The sequence below is a fragment of the Callithrix jacchus genome, chromosome 1 (genome assembly GCF_049354715.1).
Source record: "Callithrix jacchus isolate 240 chromosome 1, calJac240_pri, whole genome shotgun sequence".
Taxonomy (NCBI): Eukaryota; Metazoa; Chordata; class Mammalia; order Primates; family Cebidae; genus Callithrix; species Callithrix jacchus.
The window spans coordinates 95,912,684-95,930,932 of NC_133502.1; the positions used below are offsets into that span (position 1 = coordinate 95,912,684).

Here is an 18,249-nt window from a genome sequence, read left to right on the forward strand (position 1 = left end):
AAAACTGTGTTCAAGTCTTGGATATCCTTGTTGACTTTCTGTCTCATTGATCTGTCCAATATTGTCAGTGGAGGGTTAAAGTCTTCCACTATTATTGTTTGGGAGTCTAAGTTTCTTTGTGGGTCTTTAAGAACTTGCTTTATGTATCTGGGTGCTCCTGCATTGGGTGCATATATATTTAGGATCGTTAGCTCTTCTTGTTATATTGATCCTTTCACCATTATGTGATGCCTTTCTTTGTCTCTTTTGATCTTTGTTGGTTTAAAGTACATTTTATCAGAGACTAGGATTGCTGCCCCTGCTTTTTTCTGCTCTCCATTTGCTTGGTAGATCTTCTTCCATCTCTTTATTTTGAGTCTGTGTGAGTCTTTGCATGTGAGATGGGTCTCCTGAATACAGCACACCAATGACTTTTTATCCAGTTTGCCAGTCTGTGTCTTTTGATTGGGGCATTTAGGCCATTTTCATTCAACATTAATATTGTTATGTTTGAATTTGATCCTGCCATTTTGTTACTGGCTGGTTGTTTTGCCCGTTAGTTAAGGTGGTTTCTTCATTACATCATTGTTCTTTTTTTTTTTAATTGTACCTTAGTTCTAGGGGACATACACAGATCATGCAGGATTGTTGCATAGGTACACACATGGCAATGTGGTTTGCTGCCTCCATCCCCCATCAGCTACATCTGGCATTTCTCCTCATGTTATCCCTCCCTGACCTCCCTATCCCACTGCTGTCCCTCCCTTGACCCCCACTCAACAGACCCCAGTGTGTGATGTTCCCCTCCCTGTGCCCATGTGTTCTTATTGTCCATCACCTGCCTATGGGTGAGGAGAACATGCGGTGTTTGATTTTCTGTTCTTGTGTCAGTTTGCTGAGAATGATGGTTTCCAGATTCATCCATGTCCCTACAAAGGACATAAACTCATCATTTTTCATGGCTCCATAGTATTCCATGGTGTATATTTGCCACATTTTCCTTGTCCAGTCTATCGTCGATGGGCATTTGGGTTGGTTTCAGGTCTTTGCTAATCAGTGCCGCTATGAACATATGTGTGCATGTGTCTTTATAACAGAATGATTTTTTAATGATCACCTTTCTAACTGGCATGAGATGGTATCTCAATGTGGTTTTGATTTGCATTTCTCTAATGACCAATGATGATAAGCATTTTTTCATATATTTATTGGCTGCATACTTGTCGTCTTTTGTAAAGTGTCTGTTCATATCCTTTGCCCGCTTTTGGATGGGTTAGTTTTTTTTCTTGTAAAACTGCTTTAGTTCTTTGTAGATTCTAGATATTAGCCCTTTGTCTGATGGGTAGATTGCAAAAATTTCTTCCCATTCTGTTGGTTGCTGGTTTACTCCAATGATTTTTTCTTTTGCTGTACAGAAGCTCTAAAGTTTAATTAGGTCCCCTTTGTCTATTTTGGCTTTTGGTGTTTTAGTCATGAAGTCCTTGTTTGTGCCTATGTCCTGAATGGTTTTGCCTAGGTTTTCTTCTAGAGTTTTTATGGTGTTAGGTCTTATGTTTAAGTTCTTCATCCATGCGGAGTTAATTTTAGTGTAAGGTGTCAGGAAGGGGTCCTGTTTCTGCTTTCTGTACGCTGCTAGCCAGTTTTCCCAACACCATTTATTAAACTGGGAATCCTTTCCCCATTGCTTGTTTTTGTCATGTTTGTCAAAGATCAGATGGAGTGGACCTCCAGCAGTCCTGCAGCAGAGGGGCCAGACTGTTAGAAGGAAAACTAAGAAACTGAAAGAAATAACTTCATCATCAACAAAAAGGATGTCCACTCAGAGACCCGATCAGAAAGTCACCAACTACAAAGACTACAGGTAGATAAAGCCAGTAAGATGGGAAGAAACCTGCGCAAAAAGGATGAAAACACCACAACCTAGAATGCCTCTCTTCCTCCAGAGGATCACCACTCCTCACTAGCTAGGGATCAAAGATGGATGGAGAATGAATCTGATGAACTGACAGAAACAGGCTTCAGAAGGTAGGGAATAACAACCTTCTCTGAGCTAAAAGAACATGTGGGATTACAGACCCTGCTTAACTGGGGATCACCACGGGGTCTGCAGAACAGTAAGGTTTGCTGCCAGTTTCTTCTTCTGTTATCTTCATCCCATAAGGGTACCTGCCAGATGTTGGCCTGAGCTCTCCTTTATGAGGTGTCTCTTTGGGTATATGGGGGTTGGGGAGCTGCTTGAGGAGACAGTCTTTCCATTATAGGAGCTCAAGTGCTGTGCTGAGAACTCCGTTGTTCTGTGCAGAGATGCTAAACAGGTATTTTAAGTCAGCTGCAGCAGAACTCATAACCGCCTCTTTTCCTAGGTGTTCTGTCCTAGGAAGGGTGGCTTTATTTATAAGTTCCTGTCATGCTGCTGCCTTTTTTCATAGATGCCCTGCCCCACACAGAGTAGTCTAGTCACAGTCTGCCAGCAGAGGTGTTGCTGAGCTGCCACACACTCTGCCCAGCTGCTGTGTGAACTGCCTCAGTAGTGGTAGTCACCCTTCCCCCTACTGAGCTGGACTGTCCTGGGTTAAGCTGCACTTGCTGCAAAACTCTCAATCCAGAGCATTTCAGATTGCTTGTTTTGTGGGGGTGGTACCTGCCAAGCCAGATTGCCTGGCTCCCTGTCTCTGTCCCCTCCCTTTCGGTTGAATGGGTGGCTCTGTCTCCCAGGCATTCCGGGTGCCAGTTGAAATGGCCGCCCAGATTTATGTGAGTTTCTGTATGCCAAGCTGGTGCTGAAAACTGTGGTGCTTTTTGGCCTGGGAATCTCCTGGTCTGTGGGCAGTGTAAATTTGTTTGGAAATGCAGTGGGCACTCACCCTGTGCATTGCTCTTTCTGGGAACTGCACTCCGGAGCTATTCCTATTCGTTCATCTTGGATTCTCCCCTGTGTCGTTGTACTTTCCATTTGGTATGTGTTTGCAGTGGCTGGGACTGGTTGTTCCTTTCCCTGTTTAGTACTTCCTTCAGTAGCTCTTGTAAGGCAGGTCTTGTAGCGACGAAATCTCTTAGCCATTGCTTGCCTATAAAGGATTTTATTTCTCCTTGACTTATGAAGCTTAGTTTGGCCAGATACGAAATTCTGGGTTGAAAGTTCTTTTCTTTAACGATGTTGAATATCAGCCCCACTCCCTTCTAGCTTGCAGTGTTTCTGCCGAGAGATCCTCTGTGAGTCTCATGGGCTTCCCTTTGTGGGTGACTCGACTTTTCTCTCTGGCTGCCCTTAGGATTTTTTCCTTCATTTCAACCCTGGTGAATCTGTCAATTATGTGCCTTGGGGTTGCTCTTCTTGAGGTGTTCTCTGTATTTCCTGGAATGAATGCTGGCCTGCCTTGTTAGGTTGGGGACGTTCTCTTGGATAATATCCTGAAGAGTGTTTTCCAACTTGGATTAATTCTCCCTGTCACATTCAGGTATGCCGAACAAGCGTAGAATAGGTCATAATCCCATGGTTCTTGGAGACTTTGTTCCTTTTTTTTGCTCTTTTTTTCCTCTAATCTTGCCTTCTCATTTTATTTCATTGATTTGGTCTTCAATATCTGATATCTTTTCTTCTTGATCAAATCAGCTGTTGAAACTTGTGTATGCCTCGCAAAGTTCTTGTGCTGTGTTTTTCAGCTCCAACAAGTCATTGAAATTCTTCTCTAAGCTGGTTATTCTAGTGAGCATTTCATCTAACCTTTTTTCAAGGTTCTTAGTTTCTTTGCATTGGGTTAGAACATGGTCTTTTAACTCAGAGAAGTTTGTTATTGCCTGCCTTCTGAAGCCTGCTTCTGTCAATTCGTCAAATTCATTCTCTGTCTTTCTTTGTTCCCTTGATGGTGAGGAGTTGTGATCCCTGGGAGGAGAAGAGGTGTTCTGTTCTTTGATGGTTTCATCCTTTTTGTGCTGTGTTCTTCCCATCTTTTTGGATTTATCTCCCTTTGATCTTTGAAATTGGTGATTTCAGGAGGAGTCTCTGAGTGGACTTTTTTCTGTTGTTGTTGGGGCTATATCTTTTTTGGCCTGTAGAGGGCGTTGCTGGGCTCCTTCGGGTTCAGTCAGGTTGTTGAGTGGGTGGTCCTTCCCTGGAGTTTGTTAGCAGGTGAGATTGGCCCTGCCTTTCCAATGTATCTCTCCTTCCCCAGTTGGATCTGCCTAGTTGGGGTCAAGCTAGTGTATTTGCTGCCAAGCCATCTGACTAGGGCTTCAGTTTGAGTTCTGTGGAGGTGGAGCCTGCCAGGCCTTATGGTCTGTTTCCCTGCTTTCAACTCGGCCTCCCTCTGTGGGAAGGTCCATCCCTCTGGCATTAGTACAAACTGCCCAGGTCCCTGCGACAATTTGCAGCACCTGGTGGGAGCCACTGCTCAGATTTGCATCAACCACCCATGGCGCCCCACCATCTCACAGGGCTCTCGTGGACCATGGGTTGCAGGAGGGATGACGTAAGCACAGAATCTGAATAGGAGCACCGAGGGGGTGAAGTCCCCTGACCCTCCGAGCCGGCTGCATGTTTCAGGTGGGGATGCACCCTCCCCTGTCTTGATTTGCCCCCTCTGGGTGGCTCTCGCCCTGCGGCTCCTTCCCTGGAACTATTTTCAGTGCCCTATCAGTCCCTCAGAAATGAACCTGGCATCTCATTTGGAATCGTGAAGTTCTCTAGCCCTCTGCCTCTCATTCACTGGGAGCTGCATTCCAGTGTTGTCTTCTCTCAGCCATCTTGGTTCCCCTCACAACCCTGTTCTGATTCTTTTGGCTGATGTTCCTTCATTTGCCATGAGATCACATCAACCTGTCCTGCCTCACTCTGCTCATTTAGTCTAAGCTCACAGCATCACCACAAATCCATACTAAGGCTCAGGATACCTCACCCCAACATCATCTCCTTGGCTCCAGGGTCCCCTTCATCTCTAGGTTCACCTGATTGTTTTCTCAGAGATTCCTGAATTTTATTTTATTTTATTATTTTTTGAGGCAGAGCTTCCCTTTGTCACCCAGGCTGGAGATCAACAGTGTGATCTTGGCTCACTGCATCTTTTGTTCAAGTGATTCTCATGCCTTAGCCTCCTAAGTAGCTGAGATTACAGGTATGTGCCTCCATGCCCAGCTATTTTTTGCATTTTTAGTAGAGATGGGGTTTCACCATGTTGCCTAGGCTAGAGCTGAACTGGTCTCAAGTGATGGGCCCACCTCCGCCTTCCATAATGTCGGGATTACAGGTGTGAGCCACCATGCCTGGCTGAGATCCCTGAATTTTGAACACAGGGTATTACTTTTGGGCTCTGGGAAGTCCAGAGTCTCTCTCTGCCTTTCCTTTTATTTATTTATTTAATAAAAATCTATATTTTATTATATTCACATCTATCCTGTATTGGGAGTTCAATCGTTTGGGGATGTAGTACAGTGGGAGATTTCTCATTGTATTGGATTCCAGTAGTAGCAGGGACCCACAAAGCTTACCATTTTGTTAGGCATGGAAACAAATACACATGCTAGTGCTGCAGAATTAGGACACAGCAGTGTGACCAGAAGAAAATCACACTGCTCTGGAAATGCATTGCTGAAAGGAAACATAGGCATGCTCAGGTCCAAATTTCCTACCTTTGTACTTAAAAAATATTTGGACTCAGCATTAGGGGTGACCTTACTCTCTTCCAAGGACCAGGGACTGCAAGGCTTCAACTGAGAAGCTTTGAGGCAGAAGGCAGGACTTTTACCATCCTTGAAGGATGTGTGCATTTGGGATGAAGACAGCTATTTTGTGCTGATCTGGTAGACTGTTGGTTGAATTCTTACGTGTGGGGGGCACATGGAGTACCAGGCCTCCTGCCAGCCTCTAGATGCCCTATTAAAGCATCCCATGCCAAGCAGCAGGTAGATGACCCATAAGATGAGAGCAGACCCAAGAAGCAGCTGGCACTTGTCTCCACCTTCTCCTGGGATGGATTAAGATTGGCCTCTCGTTTCAAAACTGTTAGTGTGGTAATATTTTAACAATTCCCTGCCCAATTAATTTGTTTTCTAAGGACCCAAGAGAAGCCGGAGAGCATCAGTGATTTATAATGGCAGGCAGTTCTGCAGTGGATTTTTCAGCACTTGACTGACTCCCGCTAACTGTAAATGAGTGGTTACCTCATGATATGGTTTGGCTCTGTGTCCCTACCCAAATCTCATGTCAAATTATAGTCCCCATGTGTTGGGGGAGTGGTCTGATGGGAGGTGATTGAGTCAAGTTCTTGCTGTTCTAGTGACAGAGTTATCATGATATCTGGTTGTTTAATAAATATCTGGTGATTTCCACTTCTCTTTCTTTCCTGCTGCCATGTGAGATATGCCTGGCTTCCCCTTTACCTTTTACCATGATTATAAGTTTCCTGAGGCCTCCCCATTCATGTAGAACTGTGAGCTAATGAATCCCCTTTCCTTTATTAATTACCCAGTCTCGGGTAGTTCTTTATAGCAGTGTGAAAATGGACTAGTACACCTTATCATCTAATACATCACATAGATCTGTTGCTGCAACAGAATCCACTCTGACCCCTGCTTCTGCCACATTTGGAAAATGTAGGGGAAGGAATATGGTTCTCATTTCATTTGAAAGGAGCACTGCCTGAGGATGAGGCCACTGGCTTCTCTCTCACCCACAGGAAGGAATTCACCAGAGACCCTCTACCAAGACCCAGAGGGTGGAAATTAGAAGTTGCACACCCAGGCTGGGTACAGTGGCTCACACCTGTAATCCCAGCACTTTGGGAGGCTGAGGTGGGTGGATTGCCTGAGGTCAGGCATTTGAGACAGCCTGGCCCACATGGTGAAACCCTGTCTCTACTAAATATATATATATATAAATTAGCCAGTTGTGGTGGCACATGCCTGTAATCCCAGCTACTCAGGAAGCTGAGGCATAAGAGTCACTTTAAACCAGGAGGTGGAGGTTGCAGTGAGCCAGGATTGTGCCACTGCACTCCAGCCTGGGTGACAGAGGGAGATTCCATTTCAAAAAAAAAAGTTGCACCCCCCCATCAAGTCTTTTCCATCTCAGCACTTACTTACCTTGGTGGCATTTTTCTTTACAAAAATCAAGTAGCTATTATGAGCTAAATTGTGTGTTCTTAAAATTTCTATGTTAAAAGTCCTAACTGTCATCACCACAGAATGTGACCTTATTTGGAGACAGGGTCTTTATAGAGGTAATTGATCAGATTAAAATGAGGCCACAGGTTGGGCCCTAATGCAGTATGACTGATGTCCTTATAGAAAGGGGAATGTTGGGTACAGAATTGTACAGAGGGAAGATGTGGTATGAAGACACAGGGAGATGAGGGCCACCTACAAACCAGAGAGAGAGGCTGGAACAGATCCTTACCTCATGGCCCTCAGAAGGAACCCACCCTGCCAACACCTTGATCTTGAACTTCTGGCCTCCAGAATAAGACATTTCTGTTTAAGCCACGAAATCTGGGGTACTTTGTCACAGCAGCTCTAGAAAACTAACAAAATAGCCATCACTGGGATTTAGGAAGTCTTAAAAAAAAAAAAAAACCATATTTGCATCCTGTTATATTTAATTCTATTCTCTGTTAAAGTTACTGCAAAAGCCACAATCACCTGGGAGGTCAGTGGCTGCAGGCCAGGACCTGTTGAAGATCGAAGGTGAAGAAAAGGCTTTCTCCGCCCCATATTTGTTGATACATCGTTAAAATTGCTGCCTAAGCAGTAGAAAGATGCATTTTCTGTGTGGAATCTCCAATTTGCCAAGGGGCCCTTTCAGAAAGGCTCAAGTGGAACTGGCCTTGATGGATGAGGAGGGCAAGCTTGGACCTGAGGGAGGTAGAACCTTCACTTTTGCACTGCCTTATAATTGTAGCCTCCAGTCCAGCTTGAAAGGTAGTGGAGCTGGGCCTGTCAGAGTGAGCGGCCTTTGACGTCTGAAGGACATGCCCCCTGCTGAACTTGCACGTACAACACTGAGAGGCTACAATAAAGTACAAGGAGTGGGAACTCAATAGAAAGGCACACTTGCTTTTCACTGTGTTTCAACTCAAGGGGCTTCATTACTCCTTCCCCACCTTGATTACCAGTAGGTGGCAGTAGAGGGCTTCCTGAAAGCAGGAACTTAGTTGCAAGCCCAGTTCATAAACTTGAGAGTGTAGAAGCTTCCTAGGCTTTGCTTCTACATTAGAGGCACGTACACTTGATGCTAAGGGGCTAGCTATCTTGCCAGGGAAGTCACATGTTCTCCCTTACATTAGCATACAAGAATTTCAGGATGCTCAGAGCTGAAGGACCTTGTCAACAAGCTCAGAGGATATTAGCCCTGGATGTCTGTAGAGCTTTAAAAAATACCAATGCCTCGGTTCACCCCCAGGGTTTTTGCTTTCAACACAGATTATGTTCCCAAAAGGTGACTGAGTCTGTTCATATAGTCATTTACCTGATATCTTTTTGTGAGGAATACAAAATAATTTGGAAACATCTACCCAACCTCACAGTGACTTAGCCAGGGAGAAAGGAAGTGAACTGGAAAATGAGGCCACGTGTGTTAAGGAGAAGGTAATTCACAGGTCCCCAGGCAAGGCATTGGGTGGGTTGAAAACTGTGTCCCCCCAATATTCTTACCCACTTGGAGCCTCAAAATGTAACCTTTTTTGGAAATACGGTCTTTGCAGATGTAATTAGTTAAGAACAAGTCATACTGGATTAGGGTGAGCCGTAAATCCAATGACTGATATCCTTGCAAGAAGAGAAGCCACACACAGGCACAGAAAGTCACAGAGGAGAAGGCCATGTGAACATGGCGGCAGAGATGAGAGTCATGCAGATCACAGGACCAAGGGGCATGTGGAGCCACCAGAGGCTGAAAGAGGCAGGGAAGGATCCTCCCCTGGAGCCTTCAGAATAAGGACGGCACTAGTGACATCTTGACTTCAGACATCTGCCTCTAGAACTATGAGACAATTGTTTCTGTCTGTGGTCATTTGTGATGGCAGCCCTTGGAAACCAGCATAGGCAGAAAAAGACCAACGGGAGGCCAGGCCCTCAGCTGCCTATTCCTATTCATGCCGTTCATCATACTTGGGGGGCTTTATTTTCTATAAACTGAACAGTCCTTAAGCACTTTCCATTCCTTCTCAGAGCCCAGGAGGGGAAACAGCATGAAGAAGGACAGTCCTGTTTAGACCCATGGGTGTGATCTAAACTTGTTTTCCCAGAAATTCTCCTTTGTTCTAATCTGGTTCCTTCTAAGTCTGCTGTTTGTTTCCTGCAGGCTCAGGGCCTTGCAGACCCCCAAGTTCACAGCATTAGAGACTGTTCTTCCTCCAACACTATTCCCAAGAGTTGGAAAGTCTCTAGAGACCAGCAAACACTGGCTTTCTCTGACAAGGAAGACAAAAATAGAAACCATAAGAGAAGCAACAGGAAGAGTCTAGAGGGATAAGGGAGGAGAGGCCAGTCTTAACGAGGAAAAGAATAAAACATGAGGGGCAACCCATGGAGGGCCCGAATGTATAGTAATAAGAGGCCCAAGCAAACTGAAGAGCAGAACTAGCTTTTTAAGAAAGTGGAAATCAGCTGGGCCCAGTGCCTCACGCCTGTAATCCCAGCACTTTGGGAGGCCAAGGCGGGTGGATCACTTGAAGTCTAATTCGAGGCCAGCTTGGCCAACGTGGGGAAACCCTATCCCTTTTTTTCCTTCCTTTTTTTTCTATCCACCAAGGACACAGGAAACCCCATCTCTACAAAAAAATACAAAAATTAGCCGGGCATGGGGGTGTAAGTCTGTAGTACTAGCTACTTGGGAGGCTGAGGCAGGAGAATTGCTTGAATCCGGGAGGAGGCTGCAGTGAGCCAAGACTGCATCACTGCACTCCCGCCTGGGCAACAGAGAGAGATCCTGTCTCAAAAAAAATAAAGTAGAAATCAAGCTGGCCTGTAGGCCAAGATTCATTGTAAAGCTAGGACATAACAGCAGCAGCAATAAAAAAGCTACCACAGCCCTGCAAACTGTCATTCAGTTGCTACCTCTGAGCCTAATTTGACTGGAAAGCCAGTATGCCTTTGTAACTCCAACTCCAATTCCCTACGCTAATCTTTAAACAGCAGTTTAATGCTGTTTGTTTTTAAATCCTATGAGTGACCTCCTAATCTAGACTGACAGGTTGCCTCATTAATTTGAAGCTTGCCTCACTTTTATTTCAAGAATGGGAATAACTTGTAGGTGCATTGAGACTTGGGTAATGGAGGGTCCATTTTTTCAGCTCTTCCAAATGTCTTAGGAATATTATTTGTCAATAACTGAAGGGGCCAAGCATTTCTGGGAACAAGGGCTCTATTTTACCTTTTCCAAAATATCTTAATTTCTCAACAGTGTGATCACATGGCGGAAGGAAAGGCCCTCTGGTCAAATGCCTTCTATGCCAAAGGTGGTGTTTACCTTTTCTGCTTCCTACTCTGCTCTCACTAAAATCTGCCAAAAACCCGAGCAGCATCTTTGGTTGGTGGTGGATCTAGCTCTCTCCTGAGAAGGAATAGACATGCCACTGTTTCAAATAAACATCTCTTGCAGTAGTCGATACTGGCTCCAACAAGGAATGATTAAAGAGACCCGATATAAGTTATTAACCTCAACGCCAAGGGATTCAACTCCAGAAAGGCAGTTTCTCTTGCCAAGAAAGTTCCACTGAATTTTCTAAGACCCTTGTGATGTAATTTAAAGTGCTTTTCTCCTCTTTCTCAGGCTTTTTTCCATACATAATAGTATGATAAGCTGTTAATTCAATCATTTTCACTTCTCTGCCAGCCTTCTTCCCCTGATCAAAGAGTATTATTAACTACCCTGAAAACACATTAAATAATCAAGCTGTCAAACAGCTGCCCATCAGCGCAAGAATCTCCAATAATGGTATGGCTAAAAAATGATTTAACTGCTTCTTCTCTTTTGCCCACAGCTATTTTTGTACTTCAAACAGCCATTTTGCAGAGAAGCAAAACTGGATGGAAGTACATGTTATTGAGAGGATGTCAATATGAAAAGTGTAAGGGCATAATCTTGGGTCTGAATAGTCGAAGCAAGAAAGTCACAGCTTTGTGGCAGCCATCTTTCACACTTCTGTATTAGTAAAAGAGCAGCCCCATTATCTCCCACTTACCCAGCCATTCCCAGCTAGTCATAAAAGGATATTCTCTCCCAATACACTTTTTAGCAGAAATGGCTTTTTGTTGGTTCTTCCTCTTTCCATTAACACCAAATTGCATTCTACATCAGGCAAAGAAGCTGCCTTAGAAACGGAAATAACAGCCACTGTGACAGCATCCGGTGCCTTAGAATATCTGAGACTATTTACAAAGTAGAATCTTGCTCTATTATGAAGACTGCATGATTGCCCATTTTAAATCAATACAGCCTGCTCATCTCTGTGTATTCTTTTAAATACCCTAATCTGTGTCATCAACTCAAAATTCAATGAAAAACACATCTTTGGTCACTGGATAAAACCATCTTAGAAAATACCTCCCTTGATTTGAATATTTGCAAATGACTCAAATAGCTTGGAACTCTACAGTGTGAAGGTGAGTGGCCTTTAAAAAGCTGTGCAGAATAGCTGGGTACATAAAATCTGAACTAAATATCTCAATAAGGATGATGGAACAATTAGCTGCCTTCTCAGCTCACTCATCCTTTATAATTTCATGTTGAGACACAGGAAAAAATAGGAGAGCTGGCTTAACGCACATGCACATAATGTGGGTGAATCCTTAAAAGGACATTTCATGTGTTATCTGGTGGGCATACATCATTTGGGTGTAAACCTATGTATTTTTACACAAAGGTAAATGGTGTTACACATTACTGTATAAATAAAAGCACTAGGGGATTAGGCTACAACTACTAATAGAGAAATGCTATCTTAAAGGAAAGGAAGCATTACAAGAGAAATCTGACCACATTTGGTGACAACACTAAACTAAGGTCACCAGAGAAGCTTCCAGCTGTCCTTCAAGTAAAGATGGCTGTGATTCAGAGCATTCGAATTATGTCAAAAGGAAAAAAGAGATAATGCAAAGGCAAGATTGGTCTTCCTTGTGTGCTTTTCTTTTCCATCTGCCTTTTCTTTCTTTCTTTCTTTTTTTTTTTTTTTTTGAGACAGAGTTTCACTCTGTTGCCCAGGCTGGAGTGCAATGAATGGTGTGATCTTGGCTGACTGCAACCTTTGTTTCCCAGGTTCAAGCGATTCTCCTGCCTCAACCACCCAAGTAGCTGGGATTATAGCCATGCACCACCATGCCTGGCTAATTTTGTATTTTTAGTAGAGGTGGGGTTTTTCCATGTTGGTCAGGCTGGTCTCAAACTCCCGACCTTAGGTGATCCATCCACCTTGGCCTCCCAAAGTGCTGGGATTATAGGCATGAGCCACCGTGCCTAGCCTCCATTTGCTTTTCATAATGCAGATGCAAATGAAAATACTGAAGAAAGAGCAATGAGCCATACACTTTCTGATCTGGAAGAGCATGCAAAACAAAAAATAAATATCTTCAGCGTGAGAACATATTCTGGAATTACAAGTTAATGTTGCAGGACTTTCTAGATGTATTGCCATATAATTTAAAGAATGTGAAAGTTGATGGAACAGGAGGTGATGAAACAGCAAAATTTGGAGAAACAACAGTAGCTACTTTAGAAAAAAAAATTTAAAGACAAGGTCTTACTTCGTTGCCTAGCCTAGGGTGCAGTGATGAAATCATGGCTCACTGCAACCTCAGACTCCTGGGCCTGAGGGATCCTCCAGCCTCAGCCTTGCAAGTAGCTGGGACTACAGGCACACACCACCAAGCCTAGCTAATTTTTTTTTTTTAATTTTTGTAGAGATGAGGTCTCACTGTGTTGCTTGGGCTGGTCTCAAACTCCTGCCCTCAAGCAATCCTCCCACCTTAGAAAGTCCTATTTCTATAGCTCCTTGTAATTTAGAATGAACCTAATTTAATAATTCATTTCATAGATGAGAAAACTGAGGCCTAAAGAGGGTGACTGAATTCAAGGTCAATAATTAACAAGAGGCAGAGACCAGCATAGACTCCAGGCACCTACTTCTCTCTAATTAATTTATGTCTCATTTGGTTAACAGGTGAAGAGACTAAGTTAAAATATGAGAAAAACTGTAGGGGTCATTTCTGGGGGTCTAGAAGGTCAAATTATTTTCCCAATAATACTAAGATGTTATTTGCCTTTTTATTCTCATTCCCTTTCATGGATGTACAATGGAACTTTCTAGAAATGAAATGATGTGTCATACGTATCAAGAAGACTAATATAGTAACAGATGTGAGAATCCTTTTTCTTCTATTAAGCCAGATATTAGGGATTTACAGAAATATAAAATAATGCCACCCTCTCACAAAATTTATTTTTGTTTTGGAAAATGTATATTCATAAAAATTTTATTTAACATATAATAGATTACTATTTTAAATTAATGAATATTTAAACAATTGGCTAGATGCAGTGGCTCACTCCTATAATCCCAGTACTTTGGGAGGCAAAGTGGGCAGACTGCTTGAGTCCAGGAGTTTGAGACCAGCCTGGGCAACATGGTGAAACCCCGTCACTACAAAAAAAAATCCCACAAAAATTAGCCGGGTGTGGTGGTATGCACCTGTAGTCCCAGCTACTCAGGAGGTTGTAAGTCATGAAAATCATCTGAACCTGGGAGGCAGACATTGCAGTGAGCTGAGATCATGTCACTGCACTCTAGCCTGAGCAACAGAGCAAGACCTTGTCTCAAAAAAAATTCTGTTTTAGTTTTGAAAACACAAAATATTGATAAATATAATCTAGATACCAAAACACTCTTCAGAACTCTCAATAATTTGTAAGAGTTTAAAGGGATCCTGAGATCAAAAGGTCTGAGAACTGCTTCACTAGAACATTAAAAAAATAATCAGGAAAAAACAGTGAAAGAACTTTACAGAAAATATTGTCAACAAAAACCCCCTTATTCCTTCCTTTCTGCATCTTTCTCTCACTCTTGTCAGACACATGATTCCAGTGAGATGGAGGTGAGACTTATATCTATGGTCAATAAAAACAACAGGGTGCCTCCTGCATTCACGTTTAGGCAGGACAGCATATGGAGCTGAATTTGAGTTTTGGCTCACTCAGGAATAATGTACTGACCTGATTGGTGAAAATCTAGTTTTTGTAAAGGCACATGAAACTGGCATGAATCCTCAGTTCATGAAGATGAGATTTTACTGAGCTTCTTTCTGAAAGGCTTTCCTGATTTCTGGTTCCAGGTAAATCCAACATGGGAACAAAAATACATTTTTTCTCTATTTAATTCCCTTTTTTCTTGGAAGTGGACCAACTTTTCTCTAAAAATTTTGTGATATGCTGTAACTTATTTTTTTAAAGTGGAGGCAATGGTAGGCAGGAGCATTGCTCAGTGCAAAAAAATCTGTTTATGCAACAACCAGGATATTCAGAGAAAAAAATCTTTTTACAATGGTTGGTGGGAGACCTACTATTTTATGTAGTGGGGTCAAGAAAGGCCTGTCTGAGAAAGAGGTACTTGGGCTGAGACCTGAAGGAAGTGAGGGTGCATGGGATGGGTGGAAAAGAACACACAGACAGGAATGGCAAATGCAAAAGTTCCTAGGCAGAGATGTGTTTGGTCTGTGGGAGGAACTCCAAGGAGGCCAGTATAGATAGAATAGCATCAGCAAGAAAGAGAGAGACCCAGGGAGGGGGCAGGTTGGAGAGGCAGGGGAGACCAGACCATACAGGGCCTGGAGGGCTTTTTTTTTTTTTTGAGGCAGGATCTGGCTCTGTGGCCCAGGTGGGAGTGCAGTGGTACAATCTTGGCTCATTACAACCTCCACCTCCCAGGTTCAAGTGATTCTCCTGCCTCAGTCTGGGAAGTAGCTGGGACTACAGACATGCACCACGATGCCTGGATAATTTTCCTATTTTTAGTAGAGACGGAGTTTCACAATCTTGGTTAGGCTGGTCTTGAACTCTTGACCTCATGTGATTTGCCTGCCTCGGCCTCCTAAAGTGCTGGGATTAGAGACATGAGCCACCATTCCTGGCCAGGACTTTGGATACTATTCCAGAAGAGCTGGGTGTAGCATCTTAGGTGACTGATGCCCTGCAGAGTACTCTTGAGGAATTATGGTGCTAGGTCAGGGATATGGAAAAGCATAAAATGCAGACTCAAGGAGCTGCTGTGACACATGCACCACTCGGTGCTGCTTCCTGAAGTTGTGCTTGTACATCAGGAGTGACACAGTATTGGCTCAGGTTTAGCAAAACTTAAAAAAAACCCAGAAAATTCCAAATCAATACTTCCCCTGTTTTATGTAATTCTGTGCAGGTGTGCAAAGACATAGCATACATGTGAGATGTACCTGGCACAGAAAATACTCTTTTACAGTGTAGCTCATTACAGTATCTTTCTAGGCATTAACTAACAGTTTGATTAAGCCAATATAGCTAATTTGACAGGCACTAAAGGGTCACTCATGATCCTTAAAGCAGCCTTGTAAGGAAGGCAGGGTGAACATGATTCCCCTCCTTTGGTAAATAAAGACAGGCAGTCAGAAAGGTTCCTGCCCACATCACACAGCTGGTTGGTGACAACTGAGGAGAGAGTCAGTCAAGATTCTCTGGCACTGAATTTGGGTTCTTCCCATGACCCTATTCTCCACCTTTTGGCCTCCTAACTTACCAAGGGAGCAACCAAATGCAGAAGATTCAAACATCAGGGAGCACAACTCAATCAAAGGAAAACACTACTTTGTTGGGAATAACACCCAGGAGCCCTACTTTACCTCAGTGTTAGGGGTTTTGTTCTCTTGTTATACATGGTGATTTCGTATTGACCTAGATACCCTTTTGTGTAATAAACTGTGGGAAAACATTACTTATAGAAAAAACACCATTTGCAGAAGTGACAGGGTGCCATTTCTTTTAAAACCCAAGCATACCTGGTTTTATAGAACTTGTTCTTGTGTAAACCATGGCCTGGATTCATTTACAAACCAGAAGGGGAAAACAGGAAACTAAAAAATTACTTACTAAATAGACGTCAAGCACAGAAGCATTGTCATCCTGCACTTCCAGAGTATTGGGCTCAGTTGTCAAGTAGATGGTCCCCTCTTCCAAGGTAAATGTTGAACTGGAAGGTAAGCCTTTGCTGAAAAAATAAAGATGAATTATGAGCATGAGGCCTCTGGAATAAAATATAAAGACACCTCCAAAGACGCGGCTAAAGAGGGTGATGTGGGCAGCTTTTGGGGATGAAAAATTTGGAGAATTTGAAGGAAATATGGTCACCTGAGTTTAAAGAACTTGGTTTTACTAGAAGTGCATTTTGTCTCCCTGCCAGCTTGTGAGACACCTCACTGCATTCTGGAGAGAGGATTTGTGGATCCTATGCCTTGAGAGTGGTGGGAGGCTGTGAACCTAGGGGCTCATTAATTATCCTTGACTTTGAATGATAAGTTCTTGCTGCTTTAATTTACAGCATGTATATTATGCTAGTTTACAAAGGATAACCTTGTGTATCATTAGTATTGATGATTTCTTTTTTTTTTTTCCTTCTTACTCTCTTTTTTTTTTCTTTTTTGATTACATCAGTGGTTCTCAAACTTACATGTGCCTCAGAATCCCCTGGAGGGCTAGTTAGAATGCAATTTCTTGGGCTCCTTCCACAAAGCTTCTGAGCCAATGAGTTTGGCATGGAGCCCATGGATTTGCATTTTTGACAAGTTCCCAGGTGAAGTTCACCCTGCTGGTTCAAGGACCACACTTGGAGTAACAATGAACCACATAAACACAGAACGTCATGCGGTATGCTCTGTGAGGATAGCTGGAGCACACCTTAGTAACTATGACAATACCAAAGCCAAAGGATTGCAGGGTAGACAGTATATTGGAGAGTTATTTGAAGAGAAGCCATCCTGGTTTTGTTGTGATATAACCAGTGTTAACTGTTGAAGTCACTGGCCCATTTTTTTTTTTTTTTTGAGATGGGGTCTTGCTCTGTTGCCCAGGCTGGAGTGCAGTGGTGCAATCTCAGTTCACTGCAACCTCTGCCTACCGGGTTCCAGTGATTCTCCTGCCTCAAGCTCCTGAGTAGCTGGGATCATAGGTGTGTACCACCATGCTCAGCTAATTTCTGTATTTTTAGTAGAGACAGGGTTTCACCATGTTGGCAAGGCTGGTCTCAAACTCCTGACTTCAAGTGATCCATCTGCCTCGGCCTCCCAAAGTGCTGGGATTACAGATGTAAGCCACTGTGCCTAGCCTGGTCCATTTTCATAGTGTTTAAGTTGGGTATTAATTTAGGGGCTCATGGATATACAATATTTTTCTCCATTAAAATCAAAGTTATGTTTTTAACTTGTGGAAATTTGCCATGGGAAGGTTTTGCAGGAACAAGGTATTTGAAAAAAGAAATGGGAGAAGAGTATGATACTGGTGTTGGGAGAGCTGCAGAAGGCTGGGCACTGGCCGTGTGGAGGGAACCAACAGCAGCCTATGGTCTTCCCTGGGCGGTAGAGCTGAGGGCAGGGCTGGGGAAGGTGGGCTTCATCTCTCCCCTTCCTCTGTGACCCCTTCCAGGTTTAGATCAGAATTCACCGCTTCTGAAAACTCCCCATCTATAGTCATCCTCTGAGGTTCCTGTCTAAGCCTCCAAGCTGATCAGAAGGCCACTGAGGACACTATAATCTCTGTCCTTCCCAAGTCTGGGAACTGCACATAATTCTATATTTATATACATTTACCCATTAATTGAAGATATGTGAAACATTAAACACCCTGAGCTTTTTAATATAAAAAAAACTAATCAAAAGAACTGTGAGGATCTTAAGAAATAAGGTTCATTTGTATTTTTCCTGATCACAAAAGTCATAATGAGGCTAGGCATGGTGGCTCACACCTATAATCTCAGCACTTTGGGAGGCTGAGGCAGGCAGGTCATCTGAGGTCAGGAGTTCAAGACCAGCTCGGCAAACCTTGCCACTACTAAAAATACAAAATATTAGCCAGGAGTGGTGGCACATGCCTGTAGTCCCAGCTACTCAGGAGGCTAAGGTAGGAGAGTTGTTTGAACCCGGGAGGTGGAGGTTGTAGTGAGCCAAGATCATGCCACTGCACTCCAGACGGTGATATTATATAAATATATATTTATCTATTATGTAACATATTAATGTAATATATATTTGAAATATATAAAAGAATAT

At 43.2% G+C, this 18,249-nt stretch overlaps 1 protein-coding gene across 8 annotated transcripts in view; it reads right to left on the minus strand.

The window, feature by feature from the left end:
* Window positions 1–18,249, minus strand: part of PIP5K1B (phosphatidylinositol-4-phosphate 5-kinase type 1 beta) — a 346,015-nt gene that overhangs the window by 9,033 nt on the left and 318,733 nt on the right. For all 8 annotated transcript variants that reach the window (XM_035303089.3, XM_054255089.2, XM_078367069.1 and 5 more), the window contains one exon: window positions 16,079–16,196. In XM_035303089.3, coding sequence (XP_035158980.1) covers window positions 16,079–16,196 — 118 coding nt within the window. The remainder of the gene's footprint in view (window positions 1–16,078; window positions 16,197–18,249) is intronic.